The sequence below is a fragment of the Salvelinus fontinalis genome, unplaced genomic scaffold, assembly GCF_029448725.1.
Source record: "Salvelinus fontinalis isolate EN_2023a unplaced genomic scaffold, ASM2944872v1 scaffold_0066, whole genome shotgun sequence".
Classification (NCBI taxonomy): domain Eukaryota; kingdom Metazoa; phylum Chordata; class Actinopteri; order Salmoniformes; family Salmonidae; genus Salvelinus; species Salvelinus fontinalis.
In genome coordinates, this window is record NW_026600275.1 from 414,549 (window position 1) to 428,065 (window position 13,517).

At 51.8% G+C, this 13,517-nt stretch overlaps 1 protein-coding gene across 6 annotated transcripts in view; it reads left to right on the forward strand.

Annotated features, from left to right (window-relative positions):
• The window catches only part of LOC129842814 (serine/threonine-protein kinase B-raf-like), a 55,510-nt gene extending 42,358 nt beyond the window's left edge, over positions 1–13,152 (forward strand). For 2 of the 6 annotated variants that reach the window (XM_055911468.1, XM_055911469.1), the window contains 6 exons: positions 3,725–3,771; positions 5,876–5,994; positions 7,235–7,366; positions 8,135–8,269; positions 10,024–10,174; positions 10,459–13,152. In XM_055911468.1, the coding sequence (XP_055767443.1) occupies positions 3,725–3,771; positions 5,876–5,994; positions 7,235–7,366; positions 8,135–8,269; positions 10,024–10,174; positions 10,459–10,481 (607 nt within the window). In that variant the 3' untranslated portion in view covers positions 10,482–13,152. The other 4 variants (XM_055911470.1, XM_055911472.1, XM_055911471.1 and 1 more) reach the window with 4 other exon arrangements.
• The last annotated feature ends 365 nt before the right edge of the window (positions 13,153–13,517 follow it).

Consider the following 13,517-nt stretch of genomic DNA (forward strand, 5'->3'; position numbering starts at 1 on the left):
CGTCCCCTACGCTGACTCTCCTGGTTCACACGCTCGTCCCCTACGCTGACTCTCCTGGTTCACACGCTCGTCCCCTACGCTGACTCTCCTGGTTCACACGCTCGTCCCCTACGCTGACTCTCCTGGTTCACACGCTCGTCCCCTACGCTGACTCTCCTGGTTCACACGCTCGTCCCCTACGCTGACTCTCCTGGTTCACACGCTCGTCCCCTACGCTGACTCTCCTGGTTCACACGCTCGTCCCCTACGCTGACTCTCCTGGTTCACACGCTCGTCCCCTACGCTGACTCTCTCTTAACATGGACTGACTGCTACAGTGGAGGTTAGGAGAGTCTTAACATGGACTGACTGGTACAGTGGAGGTTAGGAGAGTCTTAACATGGACAGACTGCTACAGTGGAGGTTAGGAGAGTCTTAACATGGACTGACAGGTACAGTGGAGGTTAGGAGAGTCTTAACATGGACAGACTGGTATAGTGGAGGTTAGGAGAGTCTTAACATGGACTGACAGGTACAGTGGAGGTTAGGAGAGTCTTAACATGGACAGACTGCCACAGTGGAGGTTAGGAGAGTCTTAACATGGACAGACTGCCACAGTGGAGGTTAGGAGAGTCTTAACATGGACTGACTGCTACAGTGGAGGTTAGGAGAGTCTTTACGTGGACTGACTGGTACAGTGGAGGTTAGGAGAGTCTTAACGTGGACTGACTGGTACAGTGGAGGTTAGGAGAGTCTTAACGTGGACTGACTGGTACAGTGGAGGTTAGGAGAGTCTTAACATGGACTGACTGGTACAGTGGAGGTTAGGAGAGTCTTTACGTGGACTGACTGGTACAGTGGAGGTTAGGAGAGTCTTTACGTGAACAGACTGGTACAGTGGAGGTTAGGAGAGTCTTAACGTGGACAGACTGCTACAGTGGAGGTTAGGAGAGTCTTAACGTGGACTGACTGCTACAGTGGAGGTTAGGAGAGTCTTAACATGGGCTGACTGCTACAGTGGAGGGTTAGGAGAGTCTTAACATGGACTGACTGCTACAGTGGAGGTTAGGAGAGTCTTAACATGGACTGACTGCTACAGTGGAGGTTAGGAGAGTCTTAACATGGACAGACTGGTACAGTGGAGGTTAGGAGAGTCTTAACATGGACTGACTGGTACAGTGGAGGTTAGGAGAGTCTTAACATGGACTGACTGGTACAGTGGAGGAAAGGAGAGTCTTATCATGGACTGACTGCTACAGTGGAGGTTAGGAGAGTCTTATCATGGACTGACTGGTACAGTGGAGGTTAGGAGAGTCTTAACATGGACAGACTGCTACAGTGGAGGTTAGGAGAGTCTTAACATGGACAGACTGCTACAGTGGAGGTTAGGAGAGTCTTAACATGGACTGGTACAGTGGAGGTTAGGAGAGTCTTAACATGGACTGACTGGTACAGTGGAGGTTAGAGTCTTAACATGGACTGACTGGTACAGTGGAGGTTAGGAGAGTCTTATCATGGACTGACTGGTACAGTGGAGGTTAGGAGGTCTTAACATGGACTGGTACAGTGGAGGTTAGGAGAGTCTTAACATGGACAGACTGCTACAGTGGAGGTTAGGAGAGTTTTAACATGGACAGACTGCTACAGTGGAGGTTAGGAGAGTCTTAACATGGACAGACTGCTACAGTGGAGGTTAGGAGAGTCTTAACATGGACAGACTGGTACAGTGGAGGTTAGGAGAGTTTTAACATGGACAGACTGCTACAGTGGAGGTTAGGAGAGTCTTAACGTCGACTGACTGCTACAGTGGAGGTTAGGAGAGTCTTAACATGGACTGACTGGTACAGTGAAGGTTAGGAGAGTCTTAACATGGACTGACTGCTACAGTGGAGGTTAGGAGAGTCTTAACATGGACAGACTGCTACAGTGGAGGTTAGGAGAGTCTTAACACAGACAGACTGCTACAGTGGAGGTTAGGAGAGTCTTATCATGGACAGACTGCTACAGTGGAGGTTAGGAGAGTCTTAACATGGACGACTGGTACAGTGGAGGTTAGGAGAGTCTTAACATGGACTGACTGGTACAGTGGAGGTTAGGAGAGTCTTAACATGGACAGACTGCTACAGTGGAGGTTAGGAGAGTCTTAACATGGACAGACTGGTACAGTGGAGGTTAGGAGAGTCTTATCATGGACTGACTGGTACAGTGGAGGTTAGGAGAGTCTTAACATGGACAGACTGCTACAGTGGAGGTTAGGAGTCTTAACGTGGACAGTCTGCTACAGTGGAGGTTAGGAGAGTCTTAACATGGACTGACTTGTACAGTGGAGGTTAGGAGAGTCTTAACATGGACTGACTGCTACAGTGGAGGTTAGGAGAGTCTTAACATGGACTGACTGCTACAGTGGAGGTTAGGAGAGTCTTAACATGGACTGACTGGTACAGTGGAGGTGAGGAGAGTCTTAACGTGGACAGACTGGTACAGTGGAGGTTAGGAGAGTCTTAACATGGACTGGCTGGTACAGTGAAGGTTAGGAGAGTCTTAACATGGACTGACTGCTACAGTGGAGGTTAGGAGAGTCTTAACATGGACAGACTGGTATAGTGGAGGTTAGGAGAGTCTTAACATGGACTGACTGCTACAGTGGAGGTTAGGAGAGTCTTAACGTGGACTGACTGGTACAGTGGAGGTTAGGAGAGTCTTAACATGGACAGACTGCTACAGTGGAGGTTAGGAGAGTCTTATCATGGACTGACTGCTACAGTGGAGGTTAGGAGAGTCTTAACATGGACAGACTGGTACAGTGGAGGTTAGGAGAGTCTTAACATGGACTGACTGCCACAGTGGAGGTTAGGAGAGTCTTAACATGGACAGACTGACACAGTGGAGGTTAGGAGAGTCTTAACATGAACAGACTGCTACAGTGGAGGTTAGGAGAATCTTAACATGGACTGACTGCCACAGTGGAGGTTAGGAGAGTCTTAACATGGACTGACTGCCACAGTGGAGGTTAGGAGAGTCTTAACATGGACAGACTGCCACAGTGGAGGTTAGGAGAGTCTTAACATGGACTGACTGCTACAGTGGAGGTTAGGAGAGTCTTAACACGGACAGACTGCTACAGTGGAGGTTAGGAGAGTCTTAACATGGACTGACTGGTACAGTGGAGGTTAGGAGAGTCTTATCATAGACTGACTGGTACAGTGGAGGTTAGGAGAGTCTTAACATGGACAGACTGCTACAGTGGAGGTTAGGAGAGTCTTAACATGGACTGACTGCTACAGTGGAGGTTAGGAGAGTCTTAACACGGACAGACTGCTACAGTGGAGGTTAGGAGAGTCTTAACATGGACAGACTGCTACAGTGGAGGTTAGGGGAGTCTTAACATGGACTGACTGGTACAGTGGAGGTTAGGAGAGTCTTAACATGGACTGACTGGTACAGTGGAGGTTAGGAGAGTCTTAACATGGACTGACTGCTACAGTGGAGGTTAGGAGAGTCTTAACATGGACTGACTGCTACAGTGGAGGTTAGGAGAGTCTTAACATGGACTGACTGGTACAGTGGAGGTTAGGGGAGTCTTAACATGGACAGACTTGTGTACCAGTGTTTATTGATTACGAACTATCCTGGGACTGTAAATATGTCTAGTGTTTATTGATTACGAATTAACCTGGGACTGTAAACATGTCTAGTGTTTATTGATTACTAACTAACCTGGGATTGTTGTGGTTTTCCTCCCTAGTTATCTGCACGCCAAATCCATCATCCATAGAGACCTGAAGAGCAACAGTATCCTCTCTGACCTCTGACCTTTCACCTGTTCCCAACAAGCACCTTTTCACAGTCTGTCTGACCTTTGACCCACCTATAAGGGAGGCAGTCGTAATCAGCTCTCTCTGCTGTGTCACCTAATCAAAAGTCATTGATAGGATATAGTCTTGTGTTCAGATTTGTTTTACGTTGTAGTCATTTAAGCAGGACGCTGTTACCCAGAGGGACTTCCAGTTAGTGCAGCTGTCTTCAGGTAAACTAGGTGAGACAAAGACGAGTGTTGGTGCAAGAAAGGCAAGGGTGTTAGTTGTTGAATTGACATGGACAGCTACCAGTGGATACATCCATGGTTCTGTTTTTAAAGCTGTTTGGTCCTACAGGAGTCTCCTCTCTCTCCCCAGACGGAGCTCCCCTCTCTCCCCAGACTGAGCTCCCCTCTCCCCAGACTGAGCTCCCCTCTCCCCAGACTGAGCTCCCCTCTCCCCAGACTGAGCTCCCCTCTCCCCAGACTGAGCTCCCCTCTCCCCAGACTGAGCTCCCCTCTCCCCAGACTGAGCTCCCCTCTCTCCCCCCAGACTGAGCTCCCCTCTCTCCCCCCAGACTGAGCTCCCCTCTCTCCCCAGACTGAGCTCCCCTCTCTCCCCAGACTGAGCTCCCCTCTCTCCCCCCAGACTGAGCTCCCTTCTCCCCAGACTGAGCTCCCTTCTCCCCAGTCTGAGCTCCCTTCTCCCCAGACTGAGCTCCCTTCTCCCCAGACTGAGCTCCCCTCTCCCCAGACTGAGCTCCCCTCTCCCCAGACTGAGCTCCCCTCTCCCCAGACTGAGCTCCCCTCTCCCCAGACTGAGCTCCCCTCTCCCCAGACTGAGCTCCCCTCTCCCCAGACTGAGCTCCCCTCTCCCCAGACTGAGCTCCCCTCTCCCCAGACTGAGCTCCCCTCTCTCCCCCCAGACTGAGCTCCCCTCTCTCCCCCCAGACTGAGCTCCCCTCTCTCCCCCCAGACTGAGCTCCCCTCTCTCCCCCCAGACTGAGCTCCCCTCTCTCCCCCCAGACTGAGCTCCCCTCTCTCCCCCCAGACTGAGCTCCCCTCTCTCCCCCCAGACTGAACTCCCCTCTCTCCCCCCAGACTGAGCTCCCCTCTCTCCCCCCAGACTGAGCTCCCCTCTCTCCCTCCAGACTCCTCTCTCTCTCCAGACTCCTCTCTCTCTCCAGACTCCTCTCTCTCTCCAGACTCCTCTCTCTCTCCAGACTCCTCTCTCTCTCCAGACTCCCTCTCTCTCTCCAGACTGAGCTCCCTTCTCCCTCTCCAGACTGAGCTCCCTTCTCCCCAGACTGAGCTCCTTTCTCCCCAGACTGAGCTCCTTTCTCCCCAGACGGAGCTCCCCTCTCTCTCCCCAGACGGAGCTCCCCTCTCTCTCCCCAGACGGAGCTCCCCTCTCTCTCCCCAGACGGAGCTCCCCTCTCTCCCCCCAGACTGAGCTCCCCTCTCTCCCCCCAGACTGAGCTCCCCTCTCTCCAGACGGAGCTCCCCTCTCTCTCCCCAGACGGAGCTCCCCTCTCTCTCCCCCCAGACGGAGCTCCCATCTCTCTCCCCCCAGACGGAGCTCCCCTCTCTCTCCCCCCAGACGGAGCTCCCCTCTCTCTCCCCCCAGACGGAGCTCCCCTCTCTCTCCCCCCAGACGGAGCTCCCCTCTCTCTCCCCCCAGACGGAGCTCCCCTCTGCCTCCCCCCAGACGGAGCTCCCCTCTGCCTCCCCCCAGACGGAGCTCCCCTCTGCCTCCCCCCAGACGGAGCTCCCCTCTGCCTCCCCCCAGACGGAGCTCCCCTCTGCCTCCCCCCAGACTGAGCTCCCCTCTCTCTCCCCCCAGACGGAGCTCCCCTCTCTCTCCCCCCAGACGGAGCTCCCCTCTCTCTCCCCCCAGACGGAGCTCCCCTCTGCCTCCCCCCAGACGGAGCTCCCCTCTGCCTCCCCCCAGACGGAGCTCCCCTCTGCCTCCCCCCAGACGGAGCTCCCCTCTGCCTCCCCCCAGACTGAGCTCCAGTCTCTCTCCTAAGACGGAGCTCCCCTCTGCCTCCCCAGACGGAGCTCCCTTAGATTTATTTTCCTTAACCCCTCCCCTCCCAGACATCTTCTTACACGAGGATCTAACCGTGAAGATAGGAGACTTCGGCCTGGCCACAGTGAAGTCACGCTGGAGCGGCTCCCACCAGTTTGAACAGCTCTCTGGCTCCATCCTGTGGATGGTGAGTGATACTGCAGGGAAAACGAGGAGAACCCGAATAGAATAAACAACCAGCAAGAGAATTTAATCTACATTATTAGAATTCAATCTACATTATTAGAATTCAATCTACATTATTAGAATTCAATCTACATTATTAGAATTCAATCTACATTATTAGAATTCAATCTACATTATTAGAATTCAATCTACATTATTAGAATTCAATCTACATTGTTAGAATTCAATCTACATTGTTAGAATTCAATCTACATTATTAGAATTCAATCTAGGGAAAGGGAAAGGGGGATACCTAATCAGTTGTCCAACTGAAATGTGTTTTCTGCATTTAATCCACAAACCCCTCTGAATCAGAGAGGTGCGGAGGGCTGCCTTAATCAACATCCGCGTCTTCAGCGCCCCGGGAACAGTGGGTTAACTGCCTTGCTCAGGGCCCGGGGTAACAGTGGGAACAGTGGGTTAACTGCCTTGCTCAGGGCCCGGGGGAACAGTGGGTTAACTGCCTTGCTCAGGGCCCGGGGGAACAGTGGGTTAACTGCCTTGCTCAGGGCCCGGGGGAACAGTGGGTTAACTGCCTTGCTCAGGGCCCGGGGGAACAGTGGGTTAACTGCCTTGCTCAGGGCCCGGGGGAACAGTGGGTTAACTGCCTTGCTCAGGGCCCGGGGATCAGTGGGTTAACTGCCTTGTTCAGGGGCTCAACGACAGATTTCTACCTTGTCAGCTCAGGGATTCGATCCAGCAACCTTCCGGTTACTGGCCCAACGCTCTAACCACGTTATTCTACGTTATCAGAGTTTAATCGACATTATCAGAGCTGCTCTGAAAGAATCAAATATCAGAACACAGTCAATAAAGGCATCAGTCTAAATTTGTCATGAGCTCGGACGCAATTAGTCTTTCCTCAGTTCCTTACCGCCTCTCTTCTGGCCTCCATCTCAAAACTCATTGGAGGAGAGGGTCTGGGGGGGAGGTACCTCAAATCTTATCCTCCAGTGCGGTTTGAGAGGGAGGCGATGATGGAAGGCGCAAGGACAGTACTTTTGAGACCCAGTGTACAGGGTTCAGGTCAATTCCAGTCAATTCAGGAAGTAAACCAAAACATTCTAATTCCAAATGTTCCTCCATTTGAATTGGAATTGGTCAGTGTACTTCCTGACTTGACTGGAATTGAGCCCAACCCTGCCAATGTGGCTGTATATCTGGTCAACTGTGTGACTCTGCTGCCCCCTGTCTGCCTGTAGGCCCCAGAAGTGATCCGTCTGCAAGATAAGAACCCTTACAGCTTCCAGTCTGACGTTTACGCCTTCGGGATCGTTCTCTATGAGTTGATGTCTGGGGCCTTGCCCTACTCCAACATCAATAACAGAGACCAGGTAGATATCTCTACTGTTATATATACATCTAGAATGTTCTCTATGAGTTGATGTCTGGGGCCTTGCCCTACTCCAACATCAATAACAGAGACCAGGTAGATATCGCTACTGTTATATATACATCTAGAATGTTCTCTATGAGTTGATGTCTGGGGTCCTGTCCTACCTGAGCAAGGTCTCCTGACCCCTGACCTCTGTCCCTCTACCTCTCTCCTCTAGATAATCTTCATGGTGGGTCGGGGCTACCTGACCCCTGACCTCTGACCCTCTACCTCTCTCCTCTAGATAATCTTCATGGTGGGTCGGGGATACCTGTCTCCTGACCCCTGACCTTTGACCCTCTACCTCTCTCCTCTAGATAATCTTCATGGTGGGTCGGGGCTACCTGACCTCTGACCCTCTACCTCTCTCCTCTAGATAATCTTCATGGTGGGTCGGGGCTACCTGTCTCCTGACCCCTGACCTTTGACCCTCTACCTCTCTCCTCTAGATAATCTTCATGGTGGGTCGGGGCTACCTGACCTCTGACCCTCTACCTCTCTCCTCTAGATAATCTTCATGGTGGGTCGGGGCTACCTGTCTCCTGACCCCTGACCTCTAACCCTCTACCTCTCTCCTCTAGATAATCTTCATGGTGGGTCGGGGCTACCTGTCTCCTGACCTCTAACCCTCTACCTCTCTCCTCCAGATAATCTTCATGGTGGGTCGGGGCTACCTGTCTCCTGACCTCTGACCCCTGACGTCTAACCCTCTACCTCTCTCCTCTAGATAATCTTCATGGTGGGTCGGGGCTACCTGTCTCCTGACCTCAGTAAGGTGCGCTCCAACTGTCCTAAAGCCATGAGGAGGCTGATGGCTGACTGTATGAAGAAGAAGAGAGAGGAACGGGCCCTATTCCCTCAGGTAACGCTGGAGACGGGACCCTGTTCCCTCGGGTAACGCCGGAGACGGGACCCTGTTCCCTCGGGTAACGCCGGAGACGGGACCCTGTTCCCTCGGGTAACGCCGGAGACGGGACCCTGTTCCCTCGGGTAACGCCGGAGACGGGACCCTGTTCCCTCGGGTAACGCCGGAGACGGGACCCTGTTCCCTCGGGTAACGCCGGAGACGGGACCCTGTTCCCTCGGGTAACGCCGGAGACGGGACCCTGTTCCCTCGGGTAACGCCGGAGACGGGACCCTGTTCCCTCGGGTAACGCCGGAGACGGGACCCTGTTCCCTCGGGTAACGCCGGAGACGGGACCCTGTTCCCTCGGGTAACGCCGGAGACGGGACCCTGTTCCCTCGGGTAACGCCGGAGACGGGACCCTGTTCCCTCGGGTAACGCCGGAGACGGGACCCTGTTCCCTCGGGTAACGCCGGAGACGGGACCCTGTTCCCTCGGGTAACGCCGGAGACGGGACCCTGTTCCCTCGGGTAACGCCGGAGACGGGACCCTGTTCCCTCGGGTAACGCCGGAGACGGGACCCTGTTCCCTCGGGTAACGCCGGAGACGGGACCCTGTTCCCTCGGGTAACGCCGGAGACGGGACCCTGTTCCCTCGGGTAACGCCGGAGACGGGACCCTGTTCCCTCGGTTAACGCCGGAGACGGGACCCTGTTCCCTCGGTTAACGCCGGAGACGGGACCCTGTTCCCTCGGGTAACGCCGGAGACGGGACCCTGTTCCCTCGGGTAACGCCGGAGACGGGACCCTGTTCCCTCGGGTAACGCCGGAGACGGGACCCTGTTCCCTCGGGTAACGCCGGAGACGGGACCCTGTTCCCTCGGGTAACGCCGGAGACGGGACCCTGTTCCCTCGGGTAACGCCGGAGACGGGACCCTGTTCCCTCGGGTAACGCCGGAGACGGAACCCCTGTTCCCTCGGGTAACGCCGTAGCCGGGACCCTGTTCCCTCGGGTAACGCCGGAGACGGGACCCTGTTCCCTCGGGTAACGCTGGAGACGGAACCCCTGTTCCCTCGGGTAACGCTGTAGCCGGGACCCTGTTCCCTCGGGTAACGCCGGAGACGGAACCCCTGTTCCCTCGGGTAACGCTGTAGCCGGGACCCTGTTCCCTCGGGTAACGCTGGAGACGGGACCCTGTTCCCTCGGGTAACGCTGGAGACGGGACCCTGTCCCCTCGGGTAACGACGGAGACCTCTTTACTGTACATGCCAGAGGTTGAGCTGAATGTTTAAAATTACCAAGATGATCCACCTCACCAAGATGATCCACCTCACCAAGATATCCACCTCACCAAGATATTCACCTCACCAAGATATTCACCTCACCAAGATATTCACCTCACCAAGATATCCACCTCACCAGAAACCTCTTCCTGCTCATGTGGTTAAGGCTGGTAACCTGTGTGGGGACCGAGCCAGCCCTCCTTGGAGTTGTTTTACTTGTGAAGGAGAATGTGTTATTTCCACCACTAGGTGGCCTCGGAGCATTATAAATAAATTCCCACTAACGTCTCACTGTGTTTTAAAAGCTGCTGGAAAGCCCAGCAGAGGTTCTGCCGACAGCCTGAATCAGAGATTCTCTGATCTGCTGTCAGCTTTGTCCCTATTTGAGACGAGTGATTCGGAGATAGGTGATTGGCTAGTGATGACCTATTTAACCTCCTGTGTTTTCTCCTGATTTTGTTTAACCTCTGACCTCCTCCTCCTCTGTTAGATCCTGGCGTCCATTGAGCTTCTGGCGCGTTCTTTACCCAAGATCCACCGCTCCGCGTCGGAACCCTCACTGAACCGAGCCGGGTTCCAGACGGAGGACTTCAGCCTGTACGCCTGTGCCTCCCCCAAAACCCCTATCCAGGGGGGATACGGTGAGGGGGGCCACACACGCTGGGGGTCCCGTCAGTTCTCCATGTACAGAGTGTCACTGCCATTTTAAATGTGATCACATGACATTATGTGATCAATGATTTGGCCTGTTGAAATAATAGATAGGATTGTAACATTGACACAATGAATAAGGCTCATTTATCACATCAGAACAGAACTGTACTGCTCTGTACTGCCGTCTCTCTCCTCTCTCCCTTCCACTCTGTACTGCTGTCTCTTCTCTCTCCCTTCCACACTGATCATATTTCTCATCTCTTCATTCCAGGGGAGTTTTCAGCATTTAAATAAGCTGCTGAGCCAGATCCCGCCAGTCCATCCCTCGTCACTCTTCAACAAGTCTTGTGTTCCTGCGGTGGATTACTTCATCCATTAACCAAAAACCAACATACTAGTCTCAAAAGAACGTGCTGTTTTCTACTTTCCACAACCACGAAGAGACGGACGAGACGGCCTCTTCCTCTCTCCGCGTCTCAGGAGTTCTACAGACGATGTCTCCGCTGGGGAATCACCACATCGGAAGGAAAACGACCAAAATCTGATTTAAATAAAAAGGTAAAGTTGAATGAGACACAACCAGAAAACACAAATGAAGGAAGACACACTGAAGAAATGTTCAACCAAACCAGAGGAAGAAGGGAAATACTGTAAAAGGAGAGAACAGCACTTCTTGATTGTAGGACTGATGGAGGAGGAGTATAACTGTTGAGAGCACAAGGACAGGATTGGGGTTAGAAGTCGAAAGAGAGGTTAGAGGTCGAGGGTTTGGGCAGCACACCCTCTTTCTCACTACCCTCCCTGACGAAGAGGGCGGAGCTACAGGCACAGGAAACCACACTTTCTTTCCTGGCTGCTCATTGGTTACCTGAGATGAAGGGGCCAGGTCTAAGCCAATCGCTGATAAGCTGGCTCTCACGGGGGTGTAGTCGACCCTGTGGGAAGAGGACTTGAAAGATTAATTTATTGGGAAAAAAATCCCCAGTTCTTGTTTGTTTTGGGATTTTAGGGATATGTGGGGGGGGTGCTGTTCTGCGTTTTTCTTTTTGACGAGATCGTTCATGTTTTTACTGTCACTACAAAGCATTCCTACCCGGTGATAGGCCACACACACACGAATACACTCAACTCGCGCTTCACTGAAAGGACATTCTGAGACTCTCCCTCAGTGCTCTCACACATCTGTCCATTTTCCAATGAAGGATGCTTTTCCACATTTTGCCAGACTCCGGGATCTCGCCTTGTCATTTGCCTCAGCAAAACTCCACGTTAACCCCTGTTTGGATCGTTTGATAGCTTATGTGGTAGTCGACCGGAAAAAAACGCTAACGTCCGCTTTCCAGGGATACAGTATGTTCAACCTAACTTCCGTTTCCCCTGAAAACCAGAAGTGGGGAACTCCGCTCGCTACGTTAGCGTCATAAATAACAGTAAAAAAAAAAAAATCAGCCGAGGATTGTTGTTTTGAAGGGATGGCACATCGTTTTTTTTAATCAACAGGTCTGCTAGAAAGAAACTGTGAATCTAAGATGGCTGCCAGTGCCTCTTCAGACTTGGTGTTTGAGGGGGGAAAAAGAGCCCGATCACAATCCTCTATTACGGAGTCTACAGAGGTGTGGAGGACGGGGAGTCTACAGAGGTGTGGAGGACGAAGAGTCTACAGAGGTGTGGAGGACGGAGAGTCTACAGAGGTGTGGAGGACGGAGAGTCTACAGAGGTGTGGAGGACGGAGAGTCTACAGAGGTGTGGAGGACGGAGAGTCTACAGAGGTGTGGAGGACGGAGAGTCTACAGAGGTGTGGAGGACGGAGAGTCTACAGAGGTGTGGAGGACGGAGAGTCTCTCTGACCGAAACGCCACACGTTTCACCATTTTATTTTGGAGGAGGGGGGGACTTTTTCTAGTGAGTTTGTACGAGGAAGGATCGAAGCTACAAGAACAACCGTACAATGGTACTCCCTCCTAGCTGAAGGTCAGAGTGAAGTCTCTACAGGAGTAACCAGGCGTCCCAATATTCCCGGTCAGAAGTAAATGATTGAATAGGCTTCTGCTTTAGTCTATATGTTGGATAGAAAACTGCTATAGTCTTGAGGTTTTACATTTGCATTGTGCTGTTGTTACAAGTTTGGCTGTTCTCCCTCAACGAGACACGGCTTCTCGTCTCAGCTTGGCTACATTCACAGAACACTATCCAATCAAACCCCCTCCCCTCCCACACACATCTCTGATTCTATTGGTGAATCGCTAATCTGGGCAGTGCATGTGATTTAACCTACCAATGAGACTTTCTCTCTTCTTGTCGTGGACTTTTTAAATTATTGCTTTTATCACAGACGGAGGAAGCCAAAGCTCAATTCACCTGTTGCACCTGTAAACAAGATGGCTGCTATCACGTACCTGCCTGCTGAGAGACTAGTGTGATTTAAATAGATGTTTTGGGGGGGGGGGTTGGGTAAAGTTTCCCCTGGGCGGTGTTCTTGGGTCACTTTTGAATTTCCCTCACCATTGGTTAAGGTTCTGATTGGGGTAGGGGTAGCTGATCCTAGACCTGTACCAAGGGGAGACTTCACTCCGAAGCTGTGTTTTGGGGGATTGAAATGGAATCTGTGTCTGATTTTTATGCCTGTCCTTTCTATCGTCACGCAGCTATATTTGTCATTCCAGTGTGTCGAAAGGTCCAAGGAGCTGTTTTTTACTTATCTTTTGTTCATGTCGTTTTGCCTTTATTTTGTTGACAGGCAGGCCTGCAAAAATATTGACTGATTTGTTAATGACATTTTATGAATTGTCTTTATTGAGACCGGGAGAGAGCTTCTTCTTTTATTTTAAAGCCATCTGTCTTGTTTTAACTCCTTGTGTCTTTGAGAGAGATGTTTCCAAGAAGCAAAAATAGCGACTTCCCTTTTTATTTTTATTTTTAAAAATTAAATTTGTTTATTAACCAATAAATCCCGTCACAACATGAATTTTGAGTTGATGACTAACACCCTAAACTCAATTTCCAAACGCATCATGTTCCATCTGTAAGGAACACAGTGGATGTTCTCCTGGGGAAGCCACAAGCTGTGTCAGATGGGCATTGGCTACGTCCCAAACGGTTCCCTATTCAGTTTTACGGTGCACTTGGGGCTCAGGTAGTGTTCCGGGAAAGGAATAAGGGGGCTCTATTTGGGACGAAGACACGGTCGTCACGTGAAGAATTAAACACTTGATAAGGACCTCCTATGAACCTCTGAACGGATATGGCTGGTTTCTCAGCTGTAGAAGAACTTTCAATGGAGAATCTACCATTTGACATTATTAGTTCAAGACTATGCTTAAACTGTGTCTG